The 24,334-nt window shown below is 46.1% G+C and overlaps 1 protein-coding gene across 3 annotated transcripts in view; it reads left to right on the forward strand.

Moving 5' to 3' along the window:
- Rbms2 (RNA binding motif single stranded interacting protein 2) overlaps positions 1 to 24,334 on the forward strand; it is a 56,515-nt gene that overhangs the window by 16,575 nt on the left and 15,606 nt on the right. For all 3 annotated transcript variants that reach the window (XM_040754718.1, XM_040754717.1, XM_040754716.1), the window contains one exon: positions 17,887 to 18,053. In XM_040754718.1, coding sequence (XP_040610652.1) covers positions 17,911 to 18,053 — 143 coding nt within the window. In that variant the 5' untranslated portion in view covers positions 17,887 to 17,910. The remainder of the gene's footprint in view (positions 1 to 17,886; positions 18,054 to 24,334) is intronic.

Here is a 24,334-nt window from a genome sequence, read left to right on the forward strand (position 1 = left end):
TAACCTTGGTTGGCTTGAAACTTATAATGTAGCTGTGTAGACTAAGCTGCCCTCAAACAGATCACCCCTCCCCACCTTAGTCTCCAGTCTCCTGTCTCCTAGGGTTACAGGCAAGCACCACCATGACAATATATTGTGCATTTTTAAAAATGTGTGTGGGTGTTTTGCCTGCAGGTCTGTCTGCATGCCACATGTGTGCCTGGTGCTTTTGGAGGCCAGAAAGTGTGCCAAATTACCTGAAACTAGAGTTACAGGCAGCAGTGAGCGACCATGTGGGTGCTGGGAACCCAATCTGGGTCCTTTGTAAGAACAGCCAGAGCTTTTAACTACTGAGCCATATTTCCAACCCAGTTTGTGCACTTTTTAAATTAATGTTAAAAATTTTAAAGCTCTTGGGATGGTCATGGGAGCCTTCTGTCAATTCGAGGTCAGCCTGGTCCACACAGAAAGACCTTGTCTCAGAGAAACAAACAAACAAGCAAACTTGTGAGGTACACCTTTTGTTTCTTTGATTTTGGTTTTTTGAGACAGGGTTTCTCTGTATTGTTTTGGAGACTGTCCTGGAACTAGCTCTTGTAGACCAGGCTGACCTCAGACTCACAGAGATCCGCCTGCCTCTGCCTCCCAAGTGCTGGGATTAAAGGCGTGCCTCACCACCACCCAGCCTATAGTTTGAAACTTTTGTTTGGGTTCTGGGAACTGATCTGGGTCCTCTGCATTACCAGGCAGTGTTCTTAACCACTGAGCTGTAACTTCTGTCACTAGTACTGGGGATTTGAACTCGGGTCCTAATATTTGTACAGCAAGCACTTTTACAACCCTCCCTCCAGCCATCTTTCAGTCTTTCTTTTTTAATTAGTTACTTTCTTTGCCATAACTATAGCAATGTAGTCAAACATAAGGATGAGTATAATGATGATTTGTAATCCTAGTTGTTCTGGAGACTGAGACAAGACTGTAAACTCAAGCTAGTCTTGGTTTCCCAAGACCTGGTCTCAAAGAAACATTGGTGAATGTCTCTGAGGTTAAGAGTGTGTACTGCTCTTGCCAAGAGACCAGAGTTAGATTACAGTCTCCACCTTGGGTACCTTGCCCATAAATACAGCTCCATATGTGTATGGGTGTGTGCATATAAGTACAGGTGCCTGCAGAGGTCAGGGTACCAGATCCCTTAGAGACAGACATATTAGCAGTTATGAGCCATCTGATGTCAGTACTGGGCACTGAACTTGGATCCTGCATTAACAATATGAGCTCTTAACCACTGAGCCAGCTCTCTAGTCCTAAAAGGGTTTTTTTGCTTGTTTGTTTATTTGTTTGTTTTTGTGATGGGGTTGTAGCTTAGTTTACTCAAGGCTCTTCGTTCTCTCCCCAGAACCACAAACAAATAAATAAAAATTTTAAATCAGCTGATAAAGGCAGTTTTTCTTGGGATGTAGTGTTAAATTCTGTCCGTTGGAATTAAAATAGTTATGGGAGGGAAGGGAGGCAAGCATGTTGGCACATGGCATTGCCTGGAACCCCAGCACGCTAAACACAGAATTGGAATGACTACATGGAGTTCAAGGTCAGCCTGTTCACAGGGCAAATTCCAGCTGACCCAGAGCAAGGCTGTCTTGGGGGGCAGAGGGAGGGAGGAGTGAGAGGCTGTAAGTAAATATATAAAGTTACTAAATGGGAAAGTGTGGACTTCAAAGAGTTCTACGAAATAATGTGATCACTGAAAAAAAGTTCGTGGTCTTGAGTGAGGTAACAGAAAGGAAGAATGATGAGCTTGTAGGTCTCAAAACTGTGCCCTCATGTTTGAAGGAGTTGCCTCAGTGTGGGGGTGAAATAGGTAATGCTGGAAGGGGAAATGTTTGGGAATAAAGGAATTCTGTGCCTGAAATAAAGGAACTCTGTGCCTGAGAAGGCTGACCCCCTTCTCTGACATCATCTCCTTGGCATTTATTATTATAATTTATCTCCTCACAGCAAAAACCATTTCCTTTAGAAAAAAAGAAAAACTTTTGGTTTTGTTTCTGCCCTCCATGTGTCCATGTGGTACATGTGTGGATATGTGTGTTCACATATATGTGATTCATGTGTGCACATGTGTGGGGGCTCAAGCTGAGGTCCAGAATCTTACATCACTCCTCACCTCACCATGGAGGGAGGGTCTGTCCACTGAAGCAGAGCTCAGCATTGCAGCTACTCTGGCTAGCCTGCTGGCTCCAGAGGTGCCATTGCCAGCTTTGGAGCCTGGATCACAGGTGGGACACCGTGTCCTCTGGGGATTTGTGGCATTTGCATGGATTCTGGAGATGTAAACACCAATCCTCATGATAGATTGCTTGGCAAGACTTTTACCTGCTACAACCATCTCCAGCTGTGTATGCAAAAAGAGTGTGTGGTCTGTGTGTGTGCACAAGTTCCTGTGTGTGATATATATATATACATATATATATATATAATATATGTATATGTATATATTATATATATATAGAAGCAGAGAGTGTATGTGTATGGTGAATGTATGTGTATATGTGTGTGTGTGTGTTCAGAAGTGTCGTGTGTGTGTGCACGAGTTTGTGTGTGAGTGTATGTATATGGTGTGTGTATGTACATATGTGGTGTATGTGTTCAGGAGTATGGTGTGTCTACATGCGTGTATGCGTGCATGTTCCAGTGTGTGTGTATGTGCGCATGTGTGTATGTACGACTGTGCATATGTGTGTATGTGTCTATGTATGTTTGAGATGGGTCTCTCTATAGCCCAGGCTAGCCTTCCTTATCTCCTGATCCTGAGGTTGCTGGTGTGCACCACACTGCCTACCACAGAATTGGTTTTGATTTGAGATAATTCACCTTCACAAATTTTTCTCACAGGGCATGGTGGTGCACACACTTGAGAGGTGAAGGCAAGACTAGCTTCAGCTGTGTCCTTAGGTCTAGGCAACTTAAAGTGTGTCTACAACACACCGATCTGCCGTCCTGCCCGGCTTGAATCTCAGTCCACACAGACTTGCTTGGGCCTGACTGCTATGTGGGAGGGGTTTTCCGCTCTTCTCTCCTGGCTTCTAGGTTTACAGTCACAGCCCTGGCTGTCTACTGCCTCCTAGTGTCTTCCTTTCAAACGAGAAATGATCTGTTGGGGCTGAGGGCTGACACCTCTTTCTCATGGTTGGCGTTTTTTGTGATTGAGGGTGTGTGTACACCAGGCGGGAGCTCTTCCCCTCACTCTCCCGTTCTAGTCCTAATCGTGCTTCTCCAGACGGGCTGGTGGCGCACGCCTTTAATCCCTGCACTGGGTCTTTCACCTGTGACATTTAGAAAACCTAGTCGGCGCTGGGCGTTGGTGGCGCACGCCTTTAATCCCAGCACTCGGGAGGCAGAGGCAGGCGGATCTCTGTGAGTTTGAGGCCAGCATGGTCTATAAAGTGAGTTCCAGGACAGCCGCTACAGAGAAACCCTGTCTCAAAAAACCAAAAAGAAAAAGAAAAAAAGAAAGAAAGAAAACCTAGTCGGCTGAAGCACCAGGAGCTGCTTCTGGTGCTCCTCGGGCAGTTTGCACAGAGAATGCCCCCAGTGCCAGATGTGTGGAGCACTCCTTTAATCTGTCTAGCACTGGGGGCATGCTAAGTAATCACTCTGCCTCTGAGCTGCAGCCTCGGTCCAGCATCATGCTTTGCTTTATTTTCTCAAGATCAATGCTCTTTGGTGTTTTTTTTTGGGGGGGGGTGAGGTTGTTGTTGTTTTGGTTTGGTTTGGTTTGGTTTTGCGAGACAGGGTTTCTCTGTATTGTTTTGGAGCCTGCCCTGGAACTGTTTCTGTAGACCAGGCTGGCCTCGAACTCACAGAGATCCACCTGCCTCTGCCTCCTGAATGCTGGGATTAAAGGCATGCACCACCAACGCTCTGTTTTGTTTTTTGAAACAATTTCTCTTCTTGGTATAGCTCTGGCTGTTCTGGAATTCCATCTGTAGACCAGGCTGACCTCAAACTCACAGAGATCCATCTGCCTCTGCCTCCCCAGGACTGGGATTAAAGGCATGTGTCACCATACCCAGGAAGATTTTCTATCCTTTTAATTAATTAATTAATTAATTAATTAATTTTGGTTTTTATGAGACAGGGTTTCTCTGTATTGTTTTTTTGTTTGTTTGTTTTTTTGTTTTTGTTTTTTTTCCAGACAAGGTTTCTCTGTGGCTTTGGAAGCTGTCCTGGAACTAGCTCTTGTAGACCAGGCTGGCCTCGAACTCAGAGATCTGCCTGCCTCTGCCTCCCGAGTGCTGGGATTAAAGGCATACGCCACCACTGCCCGGCTCCTTTTAATTTTTTATTATTTATTTTATTTTACTTTAAGGCAGGGTCTCACTATGCAGACCAGGCTAGTGTCTAATTCACAGAAATCCACCTACCTCTATCTCCCAAGTGCTGGGATTAGAGGGATGCACCCCTACACTAGACTGAAAACACTTAAAGAGCGGACATTTTCTAGGCACTTTTATATTTCTAAGCACATGATTGGTTTATTTTTAAAGACTTGTTTTTATTTAGGGTTATGAGCATATGTGTCACATGTATGTGGCTGCCTACTGAGGCCACAAGAGGGCATCAGATTCCCCTGGAGCTGCAGACACAGCAGACTGTGAGCTTCCCAGTGTGGTGCTGGGAACTGAACCTGAGTCCTCTGGAAGAGCAGTGAGTGCTCTTATCTACTGAACTATCTCTAATCCCCTCTGTAGGGAGGGCCTACCATAACACAGATTCGGACAACAGAGAACCACTTGCTAGAATCAGTTTTCTTCTGCCATTTGTGGCTCAGGGATCAAACTCAGGTTGTCACTTGATGGCAAACACCTTTACCCACTGAGCTATTTTAGTGGATACTATCCTTTGTTAAGCTTTGGTGTTAAAACCTTTTATGTTTTCTAAGAATTACTTTTATTCACACACATACACACACGCATACTCTTGTACACATACACACACTTGTGCACACACACCAAGCACACATACCAGGCACATACACTCCCACACATGCATTAACCACACATGAACACACATACGAATTCACACACACATACAAACACCCGCCCACATGTACATGTGCATACATGCACACACACATGAACACATGCACACAGCAGCAGCACATGCCACAGAGCACATGTGGAAGTCCCTTCTCTCCTTCTCCCATGGTGGTCTCTGGGATCAAACTCAGGTTGTCAGGCTTGGCATCAAGGACTTTTACCTGCTGAGTCATCTCACCACCCTATTTTCTTCCTTTTTTTTTTTTTTTTTTGAGACAGGGTTTCTCTGTGATCCCAGCTGTCCAGGAACTCACTCTGTAAATCATGCTGGCCTCGAATTCCTGCCTCTGGGATTAAAGATGTGTACCACCACTGCCAGTCTTAAAACTCTGGTTTTTTGTTTGTTTGTTTTTGTTTTTTTTTCTTTTTTTGGTTTTTCAAGACAGAGTTGCTCTGTATTGTTTTGGAGCCTATCCTGGAACTAGCTCTGTAGACCAGGCTGGCCTTGAACTCACAAGAGATCAGCCTGCCTCTGCCTCCCAAGTGTTGGGATTAAAGGTGTGCACCACCAACGCCCAGTAAAACTCTGTTCTTGATAAACTAAAAAATAAAAGGCATGGAGGAGGATCAGGAATTTTTTTTTTTTTTTTTTTTGGTTTTTCAAGACAGGGTTTGTCTGTGGCTTTGGAGGCTGTCCTGGAACTCACTTGGTAGTCCAGGCTGGTCTTCAACTCACAGAGATCCACCTGCCTCTGCCTCCCGAGTGCTGGGATTAAAGGCATGCGCCACCAACGCCCGGCGAGGATCAGGAATTTTAACATCAGCCTTGGCTACATAGAGAGTTCAGAGCTAGCCTTGGCTACTTTAGACCCTGCCATAAAACCAACCAATGACAGGTGATGTGAGCATGGTTTGACTGCACGGCTATCTCCCCACTGGTTGCCAGCATGGGCCTGGCTGGTCTGCCTGGTCAGGCAGGTGTCCCTTTCCCCTCTCTCCACTTCTCACAGTGTGTGTCTGGTTGACGAGGAGGACCATTCTTAGGCAGGGTCTTAGAAGGCGTACCCTGTAGCTGCACTCCTGTGTTAGCTCTCATGACAGGTCCTGTGTAGTAACTGGAACCCTGCTTCATGGCTGGGAGGCAGGTAAAATGCTGTTGCTCTAGAAAACTTGGCAGTTACTAAAGGTTAAATACAGGCCCAAGAATTCCATTCCTAGATGCCTACCCAAGAGAAAGGAAAATGTACACCCATATGAAAACATGCACGCAGATGTTCACAACGGTATTATTCATAATAGTTCCTAAGTGGAGATTTCCCAACTTCCATCAAATGACGAATGGGTCAATGAACTACGGCACCTGCCCGTACAGCAGGGTAAAGGCATGAAGTAATGATACTTGCTACAAAAGGATCAACAGAGTGCTAATGAAAGAAAGACACTCAAAAAGATCATATGACTATAAGTCCCTGAAATGTCCAGAAGAGGCAAACCCACATGGATGGGAAGCATATTAGTGGTTGTCTAGGAGGGGAAGTAGAAGGGGATGAAGGAATTTGGAGGTAATTGGTAATTATAGGTTCTTTGGGGGATTAATGGAAATGTTTTGAAATTGAGGTTATGGTTATACAACTCTGTGATCTAAATAGCAGTTCATTTATATATGTGTGTATGTACTTAAATATGTGTGTCGTGTGCGTATGTATGTAGACCAGGTTGTCTTTGAACTTGCCTGCCCCTACCTTCCAATTACTGGTATTAAAGGCATTGTACCACAATGCCTGGCCCTAACTTTTGTGTGTGCGGTGCCCATGGAGACCAGAAGAGTATATTGGATCCCCTACAGCTGGAGTTACAGGAATTTAGCAGCTGCCTGATGTGGGTGCTAATCCTATGCAAGAGCGAGTGGCAAACATTCTTAACCCCTGAGTCATCGCTCTAGACCTGAAACAATGGTTTGAAATGAGGTTTCACTTTGTATTCTAGGCTAGCTTGGAACTCACCTTATAGTGGAGGATGACCTTGAACTCGTGCTCAGGCCTCTAACTCCCAAATACTTGTGATTATAGGCATGGGCCACCATGCTCAGTCCTCATTTAAAAAATGTGGGGTTTGTTTATTTATTTATTTGTATTTTTATATACATTGGTGTTTTGCTTGCATATATGTCTGTGTGAGGGTGTTGGATCCCCTGGAACAGGAGATACAGACAGTAGTGATCTGCTATATGGGTGCTAGGAATTGAACCCAGGTCCTTTGGAAGAGCAGCCAGTGCTCTTAACCGCTGAGCCATCTCTCCAGCTCTAAAAAATGTTTATATATATATATATATAATAATGTTTAAGCCGGACTTTGGTAGTGCACGCCTTTAATCCCAGCACTTGGGAGGCAGAGGCAGGCAGATCTCTGTGAGTTCGAGACCAGATTGCTCTACCAAGCAAGTTCCAGGACAGGTTCTAAAAACAATATAGAGAAACCCTGTCTCGAAAAAACAAAATAAATTTAAAAAAATAATGTTTATTATATATATATTAATTATATATAATAACAGGTTTCCTTATGTACATAGTGTATTTATTATATATATTAATTATACATAATAACAGGTTTCCTTATGTACATGGTGTATTTATTATATATATATTAATTATATATAATAACAGGGTTCCTTATGTACATAGTGTATTTGGGGCATATTCACAGCCCTTACCCTCTTTTGTCTCCTTCCCATTACCACTAAGCCCCTCCCATCTAGTTCCTCCTCTGCTCTAGTGTATCCTGTGTGTGTGTGGTTTTGTGCAAGTGTACGTTTGTGTGTTAGTGCTAGTGTGTGTGTGTGTGTGTGTGTGTGTGAGAGACAGAGAGAGAGAGAGAGAGAGAGAGAGAGAGAGAGAGAGAGAGAGAGAGAGAGAGAGAGGAGAGAGAGACCCAGTGAATCTCCTTAGAGTCACTCACAGGAGCAGGGCACCTCACCAGTAATGGCATCACTTAAGAAAAAGTCTTTCCAGCCGGGCGTTGGTGGCGCACGCCTTTAATCCCAGCACTCGGGAGGCAGAGGCAGGCGGATCTCTGTGAGTTCGAGGCCAGCCTGGTCTACAAGAGCTAGTTCCAGGACAGCCTCCAAAGCCACAGAGAAACCCTGTCTCGAAAAACCAAAAAAAAAAAAAAAAGTCTTTCCCTCCTTGTGGTGTTTTGAAAGAAAATGACCCCCCAAGGGTGTGGCATTATGAGGAGGTGTGACCTTGTTGGAGTAGATGTAGTTTTGTTGGAGGAAGTGTGCCACTGTGGAGGCAGGCTTTGAGGTCTCGTATATACTCAAGGTACAGCCCAGTGTCTCAGTTCACTTCCTGTTGCCTGCAAGATATAGGGCACAATGTCACACTACGATGATAATGGACTAAATTTCTGAAAATGTAAGCCACCCCAGTTAAATGTTTTTCATTTATAACAATTGTCATGGTGTGTCTTCACAGCAATAGAACCCCACTACCACCACAGCAATAGAAACTCTCCCCATCAACAGTTAATTGCATTTAAACTCCCAGGAAGTATAGGGTTCCTCCCTCTTCCATGAAAAGAATGGGGTCCAAACTTGAATAGGTCCTGTGCAGGTAATCATAGCTACTGATGTGGCCAGGGGACAGGAGAGATGGCTCGCTAAGAGCACTAGTTGTTGCAGAGGGTCAGAATACAATTTCCCAGCACCTACAAAGTGATACAGCTGTCCATAACTCCAGTTCCAGATGACTTCTGATCCCACAGGGCACTAGACTCATATGTGGTGCACACACAATCAAACACTCATATACTAAAAAGAAATAATATGAAATTATTTCTAAAAAGAGTGCAACCCTGACTGGTGGTGGCGCACGCCTTTAATCCCAGCACTCGGGAGGCAGAGGCAGGCGGATCTCGTGAGTTTGAGGCCAGCCTGGTCTACAAGAGCTGAGTTCCAGGACAGCCTCCAAAGCCACAGAGAAACCCTGTCTCGAAAAACCAAAAAAAAAAAAAAAAGTCTTTCCCTCCTTGTGGTGTTTTGAAAGAAAATGACCCCCCAAGGGTGTGGCATTATGAGGAGGTGTGACCTTGTTGGAGTAGATGTAGTTTTGTTGGAGGAAGTGTGCCACTGTGGAGGCAGGCTTTGAGGTCTCGTATATACTCAAGGTACAGCCCAGTGTCTCAGTTCACTTCCTGTTGCCTGCAAGATATAGGGCACAATGTCACACTACGATGATAATGGACTAAATTTCTGAAAATGTAAGCCACCCCAGTTAAATGTTTTTCATTTATAACAATTGTCATGGTGTGTCTTCACAGCAATAGAACCCCACTACCACCACAGCAATAGAAACTCTCCCCATCAACAGTTAATTGCATTTAAACTCCCAGGAAGTATAGGGTTCCTCCCTCTTCCATGAAAAGAATGGGGTCCAAACTTGAATAGGTCCTGTGCAGGTAATCATAGCTACTGATGTGGCCAGGGGACAGGAGAGATGGCTCGCTAAGAGCACTAGTTGTTGCAGAGGGTCAGAATACAATTTCCCAGCACCTACAAAGTGATACAGCTGTCCATAACTCCAGTTCCAGATGACTTCTGATCCCACAGGGCACTAGACTCATATGTGGTGCACACACAATCAAACACTCATATACTAAAAAGAAATAATATGAAATTATTTCTAAAAAGAGTGCAACCCTGACTGGTGGTGGCGCACGCCTTTAATCCCAGCACTCGGGAGGCAGAGGCAGGCGGATCTCTGTGAGTTCGAGGCCAGCCTGGTCTACAAGAGCTAGTTCCAGGACAGCCTCCAAAGCCACAGAGAAACCCTGTCTCGAAAAACCAAAAAAAAAAAAAAAAGTCTTTCCCTCCTTGTGGTGTTTTGAAAGAAAATGACCCCCCAAGGGTGTGGCATTATGAGGAGGTGTGACCTTGTTGGAGTAGATGTAGTTTTGTTGGAGGAAGTGTGCCACTGTGGAGGCAGGCTTTGAGGTCTCGTATATACTCAAGGTACAGCCCAGTGTCTCAGTTCACTTCCTGTTGCCTGCAAGATATAGGGCACAATGTCACACTACGATGATAATGGACTAAATTTCTGAAAATGTAAGCCACCCCAGTTAAATGTTTTTCATTTATAACAATTGTCATGGTGTGTCTTCACAGCAATAGAACCCCACTACCACCACAGCAATAGAAACTCTCCCCATCAACAGTTAATTGCATTTAAACTCCCAGGAAGTATAGGGTTCCTCCCTCTTCCATGAAAAGAATGGGGTCCAAACTTGAATAGGTCCTGTGCAGGTAATCATAGCTACTGATGTGGCCAGGGGACAGGAGAGATGGCTCGCTAAGAGCACTAGTTGTTGCAGAGGGTCAGAATACAATTTCCCAGCACCTACAAAGTGATACAGCTGTCCATAACTCCAGTTCCAGATGACTTCTGATCCCACAGGGCACTAGACTCATATGTGGTGCACACACAATCAAACACTCATATACTAAAAAGAAATAATATGAAATTATTTCTAAAAAGAGTGCAACCCTGACTGGTGGTGGCGCACGCCTTTAATCCCAGCACTCGGGAGGCAGAGGCAGGCGGATCTCTGAGTTTGAGGCCAGCCTGGTCTACAGAGTGAGTGCCAGGACAGCCAGGGCTACAGAGAAACCCTGTCTCGAAAAACAGCTCCCTCCACAAAAAAAGAAGAAGAAGAGTCAACAGGTACTCAGTGGTGAAATCTCACCTCCCAAGAGTGCAGCATCTGTCACAGCCAGGAATTAGTGTTCTATACATCTTCACCCCACATTGTCCAGCTCTTGCCATTCTTTATTCCTTCTTCCATGATGTCACCCAAGCATGTGGGGGGATAGATGTCCTGTTCATTTATTCTCATTTACTCTTATCCCTTGAGTAGCTGTAAGTCTCTGCAGTCACTTTTGACCAATGCTGACAATGCTGGGGCGTGGATATAGTTATGTAGAAGCAATTCCACAGTCTGTCATGCCCGTTGAGCAAAACAAGAGCAGTAGCCTCCCACTAGGGCCTATGAGCTCCCCAGCATTGGGCTTTTGACTGGCTTACAGTACCAAGCATGAATTCCCTCCTGAGGTGTGGGCATAAATTCCAGTCAGAAAGTGGTATGTCAGTCCATAGCAGATTGCTATTTTTGCACCCATGGGGACATTGTGCCTGACTGATTGATAGTGTTGCCATGGCTGGGTAAGATTGTTGATGCCTCCCAGCACTTGGGAGGCAGAGGCAGGCAGATCTCTGAGTTCGAGGTCAGCCTGGTCTTCACAGTGACAGCCAGGACTACACAGAGAAACCCTGTCCCAAAAAAAAATTTGTTGATGCCAATTCTCTCCCAGCAGCCTGCATAGAACTTTCCAACGCTGTGAAAGCAAGCCAGCAGAGAGGAAGCTTCCAGCCCAATTCCAGCGCAATTTCCTGGTCTTTGACATCAATGGTAGCCGTCCTCTCTGGCAATAGGGTCTTACGATTTAGTTTTGGGAACAACCAGCATGACTTTTTTTTTTTTTTTTTGGTTTTTCGAGACAGGGTTTCTCTGTGGCTTTGGAGGCTGTCCTGGAACTAGCTCTTGTAGACCAGGCTGGCCTCGAACTCACAGAGATCCGCCTGCCTCTGCCTCCCGAGTGCTGGGATTAAAAGTGTATGCCACCAACACCCGGCTCTTCTTACTTTTTAAAATCTTTTAGTTCTACTTTCTGGGAGGTTTCCTTTATCTTCTAGCCTCATTTTTGAAATCTGAAATTATATTTTTCTTTCAACAGGTGTTACTGTTCCATAAGTTCTTGGGTTTTTTTTTTTTTGGTTTTTTGTTTATTGCTAAAGATAAAATTTCATCTTTATCACCATCTCTCTAGTTTCAGGATATTATTATGTCTTTACAATAATCTTAATTGTTTAACTGTGTGTGTATGTGTTTGTATCGTTATGTGGGAGTGTAAGTGCCCACAGAGGCCAGAGGCCTTAGCTCCCCCTGATGCTGAAGTCACAGGTGGTTAACTGCCTGAGGGTTGTATGTCACTGCTGTGGGTGGGAACCCGACAAAGGCCCTTGTAAGAGCAGCAGTCACACCGAGTGTGATATGCACACTTTTAACTCCAGCAAGTACATCCCTGTGAGTTCCGGGCCAGCCAGGGATACACAGACCATGTCTCAAAAGAGAAACAAAACAAAACAGTAGGCCCTCTGTCCAGCCCTTCATCACCTCTGTTTTATACTGCTTTGTGTGTGTCCGTGATGGAGATGGAACTTATGCTAAGTGAGCTTCCTCCAGGGAGCTACACCCCAGCTACCCTGCTACTCCTACTTCTGAAACCTGTTCTTCCCACAGTAGACAGGGTTACTGCCTCAGAGCACAGACATGGGAACTTTCGTGCTGTTTAAATCACCCACTCTCTTGTGTTGAGAATGGAACCTTCCGCACTTACAGTATCTGGGAGACTCTGCCTGCTTTTGTCTCCCTATACCCAGCTTCACTGCCTTCCAGGGCAGTCAGAGCACAGTCCATGACTGTGGCCATGTTGTTCCCTTTTTCTGAAATGGTATCTTTCTTTTCAGATGTTTTTTATTTGGGGCGAGGGGGGTTGTTTTTGTTTTGCCTGAAACAGGGTTTCACTGTGTAGTCCTGGCTATCTTGGAAATCACAATGTAGACCAGGCTGCCCTTGAACTTAAGAGATCCACCTGCCTCTGCCTGCTGAGTGCTGGGACTAAGAGGGTCTCCTGTAGCCTAGGTTGTCCTAGCTGAGGGTGACCCTGAATCCCTGGTCTGCCTCTGCCTGGAGTGACAGAACTGCAGGCAGGCAGCCCCCTGGGTGGCACTGTTCTTCAAGCCTTGTTGAACCCAGGTTGCTTCTTGTTTGCTTGCTTGACTTTCAGAGATTTATCAAGAAAAATAAGAACTCCTTGGAATGGGAGGGCTCCAGAGGAAGAGCGGGAGCCTGTGTTTTAATTACACTTTACTAGTTAAATGCCATCTAAAGCTAAAAATATATACTTTTGAAAAAGTGTATAAGATATCGAAGCACTATCTACTTTTTTTTTTTGGTTTTTCGAGGCAGGGTTTCTCTGTTTTAGAGGCTGTCCTGGAACTCGCTCAGTAGACCAGGCTGGCCTCGAACTCACAGAAATCCGCCTGCCTCTGCCTCCCGAGTGCTGGGATTAAAGGCGTGCGCACCAACGCCTGGCAGCACTATCTACTTCTGAATGAATAATGAACAGCTGAGTGGTTGGACAGGAAGTGAATTTGATCCTCTCACCCGAGAAATGAGGACCTCACACGGAGTGTGAAGTGATGGACCAGGATGTAACCGAATGCTTGCCCAGTGCGGATGAGGCCCTGAGCCCCATTCTCAGCCCCACATAAAAATGATCATGGCAGTGCGGACCTGCATCCTCTGCATTCAGGGGGTGGGGCCATGGGGTCAGAAGTTCAAGGTCACCCTTGGCCACTGTCTTAGTTCTGGTGCTATTGCTATAGGGAAACGCCATGACCAGTGTAACTTGGGGAGAAAGCTTCTGAGTGTTGAGATTTATGTATAAGCCATTATTCCTGGCTAAAGTCACTATTTAGAAAAACAGGGTTTGCAAATTGGCAAAGCTACGCTTCAGCATTTAACCTACCAGAGTGTTCTCCAGCCTTTAGAACTTGCTGAGGTTTGAGGATTTGAACTGAAGCACTTTCCTTTCTTCAGCCCTGTTGAGAAATCAGGGGGAAAAAAGTGACAAGTAGAAATAAAAGTGGAATTTTTAGTATTAATAAAACTAATCTTCCAATAGATCATCAGGCCAGACCAGGTGCTTGGCTTTGTAACCCTCACACTCAGAAGGCTAGCTGAGGGGTCTGGAGTTTAAAGCCAGCCTGGGTTACTTTAGACCTGTGTCAAAAAACAGGCAACAACTAGCGGGGTGTTGGTGGCGCACGCCTTTAATCCCAGCACTCAGGAGGCAGAGGCAGGCGGATCTCTGTGAGTTTGAGACCAGCATGGTCTACAAGAGCTAGTTCCAGGACAGCCTCCAAAGCCATAGAGAAACCCTGTCTCGAAAAACCAAAAACAAACAAAAAGCAAACAAACAAACAACAAAAAAAAAAACACGCTACAAGCTTGGGGTAGTGGTGCACACCTTTAATTCTAGCACTCAGGAGGCAACTGGGTCTCTGTGAGTTTGAGGCCAGCCTGGTCTACAGAGCAAGTTCCAGGACTGCTAGTTACACAGAGAAACCCTGTTGCAAAAACAACCAAATCGAACCAAACAAACAAACAAAAGACATCTTACATTTCTGGACCACTAGATATTCTAATACTAAATCTAGAGCCAGACAGATTCATCTCCCAATATACTATAAAACCAAACTGTTAATTCTCAAACCCTGGGACCAGTGGCTAAGATGCCTACTTAATATGTCAAATCAAACCTGGCAGCCAGGTTCTCCCAGCATCCCTCAGTCCCTGCCTGTTACAGGGCCCTCCTAGCTGGCATACTCGCTCCTCCCTGAACTTCCCAGATCAGGGGCCTGGGCTGCTCTTCTATATATAACCCAGCCATTTTGGTTACCCCTCTTTTTATACCTCCTGGCTGCTGCACCGGGTTCCCCTGCTCGCCTCTCTCCCTTCCCCTCCCCCCTTCTCCCCACATGGCCCTGCTCCTGTCCACTGTGAACTCTCCATATGTCCCTGCCTCTGGTTATGTCTTCCTTTTATCTACGATAATCCTTCTCCTCCACCATACCTAGAAGCAGTCCCATCCTTTCCACTTTGCTTCTCTTCCCTCCCTCCCTCCCTCCCTCCCTCCCTCCCTCGCTCCTTCCCTCCCTCCCTCCCTTTTCATTCACAAACAAAAACCAGTAAACTGTCCCTATAGGAACTTACCTGCCCCTGGGAAGCCTTTGGCCAGCTGCCAGGTCTCACAATTTCAAAGCAGCATTTTGCGCTGGGCATTGGTGGTCCATGCCTTTAATCCCAGCACTCAGGAGGCAGAGACAGGAGGATCTCTGTGAGTTTGAGGCCAGCCTGGCTTACAGAGCGAGTTCCAGGATAGTCTCCAAAACAATACAGAGAAACCCTGTCTAGAAAAACCAAAAGAAAGAAAGAAAGAAAGAAAGAAAGAAAGAAAGAAAGAAAGAAAGAAAGAAAGAAAGGAAGGGCGTTTTGTCATTTTGCTGTCTGTCTGTCTGTCCCTGTCTTCTGGGTTCTCACCCTTGTCCAGGCTTCTTTGGCTTGCCCAGCTGCTGGATGACAGCTCTGTGCACATGCTCCTGCTTATAAGGACACCGACAGTGCAGGGTACCCCCTGAAGTGACAGAGCCACTTGGGGTAGAGAATTAAGTGTTTTGTAATCTAATGATAACAGAATTCCTTTGATTTGGTTTATTTGCAAGTATCAGACCAACCCCTAAATCTACTAGATTTGGGCGGCGGGGTGGGGAGTGGTTCTAAGGTGTGAACCTAGGCTTGCACAGTACACACAGGCAAGTGCTCTGCTACTGGAGTGTCTCCAACATTAAAAAGGACATGGAGGGGACAAATGGGTTATTCTAACTTTTCATATGTTTTTTTATTTTTATTTTTTGTTTTTTTGAGACAGGGTTTCTCTGTGGCTTTGGAGGCTGTCCTGGAACTAGCTCTTGTAGACCAGGCTGGTCTCCAACTCACAGAGATCTGCCTACCTCTGCCTCCCTAGTGCTGGCATTAAAGGCGTGCGCCACCACCGCCGGGCTCAACCTACTTTCTTATACTATGCAGGACCACTTGCCAAGGGAAGGCACCACCTACAATGGCCGAGAAAAACCCCCATATGCTGGTCCACAGGCCAATGTGGTGGGGGCATTTTCTCACTTTTCGGAATGCCTCTATCGCTCAGACTGACACGGCGCTGGCCAGCACAGGGTGGGTGATTTGTGTGGTCCTGAAGCTCACTGTTCTTTCTGCTTGTCCTCTCAAGAGAATGGCTCCCTGGACCTGCTTATTCCTCCTCGCTCTTTTGCCGTTCTGCTTGGATCCTCAGTAGAACACCCATTTCATCCTGCTGTCTTTCCAGGCTGTGAGCTCTAACTTGGAAACTCCTGGTGGGAGTGAATTTAAATACATTATGTCCAGACATTATTGTGCACTCAGCGGGTGAGGCTGACGCAGGAGGAGTCCGAGGTCACCCTGGTTATACAAATCAGCTCACATGGGCTTAGATCAGTGGTAAGGACCCAGAAGAAATGCTCTCACACAAGCAGAGATGCTGGAATAGGCTCAAACCAACCCATCTCCGGGAAAAGATACTCCCCAACTGTTAAACTGCCTGTAGGTTGTGGTGTTTACTCCAGGTGTCCAGTTCTCTGGATCCAGTTCTATGCTGGGGTGGGCTACCCATCACTCATACGTCTGTAAGTAACCCCAATGAATCCCACTGGGTTATCAAGTTGAATTTTGAAAGTGAAAGGCCTGTCTGGGCAATTTAGCCCATGCTTCAAATAAAAAGGAAAAAAGACTGAGGTTTAGAGTCAAGGCCTGGGTTCAATCCCCAGCACTGCACAAATTAAAAAGCAGGTGGCAGTCACAATTATAGAGCCAGGTCCCTGGGTGCATCTGTGAAACTGTTTAGGCTTTCTGTACATAATAAAGTTGTCCTGTTAGATGAGTGTTCTCGTCTTCACCAATTCCTCTGTTGACTATGCCGCAGGAACTGAGACTTCATGCATGGGAAGGATTTCTCTTGCCCTGGTGGTTAATAATGGCGTTAAGGGCCCCAGGTCAAGAATGAAGTTGGTGGCAAATGGGAGGCTACCAGAGTTTTGAACTGCAGCCAGGTGTGGTGGCACACATGATTCCAGCACTGTGGAAATAAAGACAGAGGGGCAGGGGTTTACGAATACCCTGGGATGCTTGGGATCCTGCTTCAAACAGAACACGACACAAACAATTTTTGAATGGTAACAGTTTAGTGTAGGGCATTGACCAAACCAAAGCTTTTTGTTATTTTTCCCTTTTCCAGTAAAAAATAGTTACCTACTCAATGACACATACAACCTCTCTTCCTCTTACCTATTAGGTGAGCATAACTGGTTTACACCACCCTTCTAAGTAGCTCCCTTTGGGCAGTCAGGTGAGTGTTACTTAAGGGTGCTTCTCAATTTTCTTCTCTCTTGGACTCTTATTGTTTGTTTGTTTGTTTTTTTTTAAATCGAATGTTTTTTTTTTAAAGATTTATTTATTTATTACATATACAGTGTTCTGCCTACATGCCAGAAGAGGACATCAGATTGAATTGCAGATGGTTGTGAGCCACCATGTGGTTGCCAGGAATTGAACTCAGGACCCCTGGAAGAGCAGTCAGTGCTCTTAACCTCTGAGCCATCTCTCCAGCCCCTCTTATTGTTTGTTTTTGAGGTTCTCACTATGGAGCCTTCGCTGGCCTGGAGTTCATTTTGTTGACCAGGCTGACCAGGCTGGCCTCGAACTCACAGAGATCCTCCTGACTCTAATTCCAAATGTGTTACATCACATGCAGCTTTGTTTGTTTTTGTTTTTGAGACAAGGTTTCTCTGTGTAACCCTGGCTATCCTGGAACTCACTCTGTAGACTAAGCTGGCCTCAAACTCACAGAGATCCACTGCCTCTGCCTTCCGAGTGCTGGGATTAAAGGCATGTGCCACCAACACCACCTGGCTGTATTTTTTATATTATATACATTGTGTGTGTGTGTGTGCGCGCGTATGTATTTGTGTGCATGTGTGATGCCACTGTGCCCATGTGCTCATGTGGCGGTCAGAGGGCAGCTTTAAGGAGTCTGTTCTTTCTCCCATGTGTATCAAACTCCGTTAGGTCTTCCTGACCTTCTGATCCTCATGTCTCCCTGCAGCCCTATGTGTCACTGTCTCAGCAGATGGCACCACCGAGTCCAAGGAACAGTACCCCTAACAGTAGCAGTGGCAGCAACGGGCACGACCAGCTGAGCAAAACCAACCTGTATATTCGGGGACTGCAGCCAGGCACTACCGACCAGGACCTTGTCAAGCTCTGTCAGCCGTAAGTTGTGGTCCCGGTAGGAAGGTTTCCAGGGATGGCACAGATTTTTTGGTCAGTGGCTGGCTTCTTGTCACATATACTTAGCTTGAACTGCAGTAGCAATACACTTCTTCCTCACAGTTACAACGTGTCTCAGAACTCTTTCTGGTGGCCTCAAACAAAATCAACCTAAGAGAGACAAGGTTATTTTGTCTTGGAGCTTGAGGTGCAACCGGTGCGTGCTGGAGAAGTCCAGGCAGAGGAGCTGGAGGCAGCTGGTCACATCACACCCACAACCAGCAAGCTAGGAAAACAGTCGCTTGCTGTCACACAGTTCCCTTTCTCCTCATATGTAGTCCTGGATCCCAGCGTGGGGACAACACTCATAGTGGGCGAGGCCCTCAATAGGGGTGCCAGGTGCCTGTGTCCCCGGTGAGTCCAGACCCTGTCAAGTTGACGGTTAACACCATCGCACACTTTGAAATAATTCACTTAATACACACTTAATAATTGTGTGTATTTTTTTAAGCCAGGGTACTATAGATGGGCAGATTAAGATATGTGGGACTTGGTTACATATAGGTTAAATTTACTCGGGGAGAAGTCACTTATATAAGAAACTCCAGATCCGAGAATCCACACCCAGGCTGCTCTCTGTGACCTGACCGGAACCCAGAGAGAGCGAGCTGGGGTCCAGGACCCCAGACATAGCCCCTCCTCGCATCTGCACCTGTGACCACGCCTAAATGGGCGTGGTCAGTGCAATAGGTGTGGACGGGGTGGATATCTCCCTACAGTTCCCCTTTTTGTCTAAAGAAAAGATTTAGGCTTGATACAAAACTATATACAAAGACAGCAAATATCAGGCATGCATGGGGAGAAGGAAAAGTAAGAACAAACACACTTTGGATCTATCGCCAGTGAAGCAGCAAAAGTCAAGAACTCCACATCCAGTCCTAGGGTAGAGACACAGCAGAGATTGCCATAGAGCTGTTCTAAGCTGGAAAGTTTAAGTGTTGTACCTAACATTTCTATCCAGGAAGTGACAGTCTAATCTTCAACCTCATCAGAGACCTGAGAAGGAGGATAACAATACTAGGGTAGGCAGGAAGTGTAGGTGAGCAACTTCCAAAGGTGCAGCAAAGACAGAAGCAGCAGCTACCTGGGCAGTCACCCAGAGTCTCACAGCAGCGTAGGGGCAGCCAGCTTTGTCTAAGGCCTAGAGTGTCTGACTGACCAACACAGAGCAGGGAGGTAGAAAGGCTGTCTTACCCTGACTTGGCAAGGTTCAGCAGTCTTCTAAATTATTTCCTGCAAGCACAGTAGGACAGCATGTCCAAAGTCATTGGTCGAGGTGGGGGTAATTCTTGGCCATAAGCCAAGGAGAGGATGGACTCTAGAAGGAGTGACATCAGTGTCCAACATTTTCTTGAGACTAGCTTGGTGCTGTCAGGAGAAATTGTGTTTCATGTCAAAGGATTACTAATATTAAAACATTTAATTGGCATATTCTGCAGGTCTATGAAGTGTTTGAAGATCAAAATTTATGTCTGACTAATCTCATAGGCATAAGAAATGTGGGTGAAAATATCTGTAATTCTCGGGAACCTAGTTGTACAATGGCTGAAGCCTCCCAAAATAATTTGGCAAGGACAAAGACTTCAAAAAATGTAACTATGCCGGGCGTTGGTGGCGCACGCCTTTAATCCCAGCACTCGGGAGGCAGAGGCAGGCGGATCTCTGTGAGTTCGAGGCCAGGCTGGACCGACAGCCTCCAAAACAGAGAAACCCTGTCTTGTAAAACAAAAAAAAAAAAATCAAAAAATGTAACTATATATATATATATATACGTATATATATACACACAAACACATACACACACACACACACATATATATATTTCTCACTAATAGAGATAGAATTGAAATGTCTTGACTAGAGGTAGAACTGTAAAGTGCAATATGATAAATATCCTAAGTTGTAACAATATACAAAATGTATGTACATCAAGATAGTTTTATAGTTGTGTGCAAAACATCATAAACAGAAAGAAGGCCCTCAACAGTCAACATACAAGAATCTGGATCTAGCAATTTAAGTTATCTATAGCTAGTGGTTGCGAAGTTAGTTCACTAGAAAATATGTGATCTACCTATATCCCACCCTAACCACACCTTTCCCATCTATACCCTAAACTTATCTAAGAGAGAAACCCGAGTCTGAACATCGCCTTCCATACCCAACCCTAGACAACTAAAACCATGCAGGTGAATATTATCCCTTAATGTCAGCAGCAGGAAAACGGGCGTTGTTTTCTTAGGATTACTTCCTGCTGAAAGACGATGACTCCATGGGGTCCTGTAAGAAAAAAAAAATTAAAGCCGGGCGTTGGTGGCGCAAGCCTTTAATCCCAGCACTCGGGAGGCAGAGGCAGGCAGATCTCTGTGAGTTCGAGGCCAGCCTGGTCTACAAAGTGAGTTCCAGGACAGCCTCCAAAGCCACAGAGAAACCCTGTCTCGAAAAACCAAAAAAGAAAAAAGAAAAAAAAGAAAAAAAAATTAGAGTAACAAAAGTCTCAAGAGGACTAGCAGTAACATTTGTGGCAGGAGATGCTTGACTGAAGTATTTTTGTTTGTTTGTTTGTTTTTGTTTTTTGTTTTTCAAGACAGGGTTTCTCTGTATTGTTTGGAGGCTGTCCTGGAACTCTCTCTGTAGACCAGGCTGGCCTCAAACTCACAGAGATCCACCTGCCTCTGCCTTCCGAGTGCTGGGATTAAAGGCGTGCGCCACCAACGCCCAGCTTGACTGAAATTCTTATCTGAAGTTCTGGCCAGGGCTGCCCCCCCCAATCCAAACCTGTGACCATGCCTTGATGGGTGTGGTCAGTGCAACAGGTGCAGGCGGGGTGGATATCTCACTACAGGGTACCATAAAGTCTAGCCTGGCCTTGAACTCCTTCTCCTCCTATGTCCACCATACCTGGCCATATGTATATGTATACGTTTTCGTGAGTTTATATGCACCACATATGTGCAGTGCCCCTGAAGCCAGAGGACATCAGATGTCCTGGAACTGGAGTTACAAGGGGGTGTGAGCCACTTGATGTGGATGTTAGGAATTGAACCATGGTCCTCTGGGAGAGCAGCCAGTGCTCTTCCTAACTACTGGGCTATCTCTCCAGTCCCCCATACTAGCTGTTCTTGTTGCTGTATAGAATTGCCCATTCTAAAAAGAGAATTGCCCATTCTATCATTGCAAATCTCTGCACTGTTGCCAGCTTATGGCTGTTATGAATGCAGACAGTGTGCTGAAAATGTACACCTTGGTGTGTGTGTGTGTGTGTGTGTGTGTGTGTGTGTGTACATATTCATGCTGGATGTATTGCTGGCCACAGGGTACCCACCTAGGTACTGTAGGTTTTCATACTAGGCATAGTGGTCCATGCCTGTGATCTCAGCACTCGGGAGATGGAGTCAGGTATCCACTGCACAGCAAACTTGAAGCCTCGTGTGCCGCAAGCACGCTACCCAGGTGCTACACTCTAATCGAAGAAACTCAGTTTGGCTTCCCTGTCCCTTTAGGCTTTCATTTGCCCTCCTGGGAAGTAGTCAGGGTCAGCATGTAGAGCAGAAGTTAGAGTCTAGGACAGGAGTGAGAGGAGTCAGGGTCAGCATGTAGAGCAGAAGTTAGAGTCTAGGACAGGAGTGAGAGGAGGCAGGGTTGAAAGCCAGGCACGGTGGCTCATGCCATGCTCACAATGTCCGGGGACGTGAATAGAAGAATCTGTGTCAGGCCTGTCAGGACAATAGAACGAGACCGTCTCAAAAAAGCAAAATCAGGGAGCTGGAAAGATGGTTCAGTGGTTAAGAACGTAAACGCTTTTGAGGAAGAGTTTGTTTCCACACTGGGCAGCTCAGTTGCCTCTAACTGCAGCCAAGCACCTCGGGTAGTCACGGGCACACAACCACACAGACATATGCATAGTTGAAAATAATGAGATCTTTTAAAAAACCAGTCAAACAGCCAGGTGGTGGCGGCACATGCCTATAATCCCAGCCAGCGATCGGGAGACAGAGGCAGGTGGATCTCTGAGTTCAAAGCTAGCCTGGTCTACAAAATGAGTTCCAGGACAGCCAGGACTGCTACACAGAGAAACCCTGTCTTAAAAAACAAAACAAAAGTCAGTCAAACAGAAATGGAGGAGTGAAGTGCAGCCGAGAAGGGATGGGTTGGGTGGAGCCTGATGGCAGAGAGCAGGGAGCTGAGCCTCTCGGAGGAGGGTGTTTCTCATGCTCAGAAGGACTTCCTGTCTTTGTCCCAGTGATCTCTTCCTGGGTTGCTGGATCCCAAACTCTGGTGGGCCGGAAGGAGAGGTGTGGCCTGGAACTGGAACTCCTGGTTCTCTCAGAAGGGGCTCCTTCTGAGGAGGAGGAGGAAGCAGGGGCCCAGCTGTTGCCAGCTGCAGTGGAAATTCTGAGCTCGAAGTCTTAGGCTGCTAGGCCCCAGCAGCCTCCGCCCTGGGGCCTTGATGGGGATAGCAGCCTGACAGTCACTTCTACGCCCTCTTCTTGTCTTAAACTTGGGCTAGAGTCCAAGCACGGAGCTTCAAAGGGCCCTAGGACCTCTGGTCCCCACTCCTTTTAACAAGTTCCTTTCCCAACCTCCGGGCATTCCCTGGCTTAATTCTTCAGGTTCCAGAGGCGCCCCTGAAAAAAATAGGGGTGTGTGGGGGTAGAGAGGGAGCCGGGGGTGTAAACAAATCAGTCAGTCATCACAGGAAGAAGAGGATAGTTTGTTTTGTTTTTCAATGCTTGTCTGGAGTATTAATCTCAAATTTAGCTCCTGCCAACTGTTTCTGTTCAGCCCTTATTCTTTCGACTTTGTTCGTGGCTGCTCTTCTTTGGCTGAGATTTCCACACTACCAGAATAGAATGCAGTGGCTTTTCCCAGTGGATGCCGCTGATGTAACCCAAGAGCTGCGTCCACTTCATGACTCAGGCTCTGGGAGCTGTGCAGGATCCTGCTGCCAGCAAGGAGTTCCAAAAAGCTGAGAACCTCGGACCTCAATCGATGTAGAGTGGAAACGTCACAGACTGTTTTAACTCAGCCATGAAGGCGGCAGAAGGGCGGGAAACAGGTCAAAGAGCACGAGGAGTTACGTGTTGGCACTCGGTTATGCTGGAAAAGATTGCGGGGTGAGGCTGAGACACGGGAGGTCATAGGACTTGTCCAAGATCACACATGGCTAAAAAGTAGCAGAGCCAGGGTTTGAGCAGTTTGGACGAAGCTGGTGTGCACGTAAGGGCCAGTTGAGTATTGGGAGGAGGGGCTCAGAGGACAAATGCTTATTATTATTATTGTTATTGTTATTTTTGGTTTTATGAGACAGGGTTTCTCTGTATTGTTTTGGAGGCTGTCGGACCAGCCCAGCCTCGAACTCACAGAGATCCGCCTGCCTCTGCCTCGTGAGTGCTGGATTAAAGGCGTGCGCCACCACCGCCCGGCTGACAAATGCTTATTGTTTTTAAAATGCTTGTTTCAGTTTTATTTTTTATGTGTATGGATCTTTTGCTTGCATATATGTACATGCCTGGCGCCCACAGAGGCCAGAAGAGAGTGTTGGATTCCTGGAGCTGCAGTCACAGACGGCCATGAGCTGCTATTTGGGTGCTGGGAATCAAACCCAGGTCCTCTAGAAGAACAGCCAGTGCTCTTATGCACTGAACAGTCTTTTCAGCAACTATTTTATTGTTTTTCATGGGTTGGGGGGGGTCCAAGACAGAGTTTCTCTGTGTAACAGTCTTGGCTGTCCTGGAACTCGCTCTGTAGACCAGGCTGGCTTCAAACTCACTGAGATCAGCCTGCCTCTGCTTCCCAAGTGCTGGGATTAAAGGTGTGCGCCACCTCTACCTGGCTTATTTTATTATTTTGCTAGGATGAATGTTGTGTGTAAAGGAAAAGTAGAATCAAGATGCGAGCCAGGCGGTGGTAATGCAGAGAAGAAACTCACATTTTCCCTCCCTCCCTTCCCTGTGCTATGAGCTACTTCGTCTTCTCTGTCATGATGGACCGAAACCCTGAGCCAAAAATATCTTTTCTCCCTTAAAAAGGGTTTTTGTCAGGCATTTTGTCAGAGTGATGAAAACTAATACAATTGGATTTTTTTTTTGAGACAAAGCTACATAGGTCTGGTTTGCCCTGGACTCAGTTCTGTAGACCAAGCTGGCCTCTAACTCACAGAGATCCACCTGCTCCTATTCCTTGAGTGTTGGGATTAAAAGCCTGTGCTATCACTTACTGCA

This window comes from Mesocricetus auratus, unplaced genomic scaffold (genome assembly GCF_017639785.1).
Source record: "Mesocricetus auratus isolate SY011 unplaced genomic scaffold, BCM_Maur_2.0 Super-Scaffold_100011, whole genome shotgun sequence".
NCBI lineage: Eukaryota > Metazoa > Chordata > Mammalia > Rodentia > Cricetidae > Mesocricetus > Mesocricetus auratus.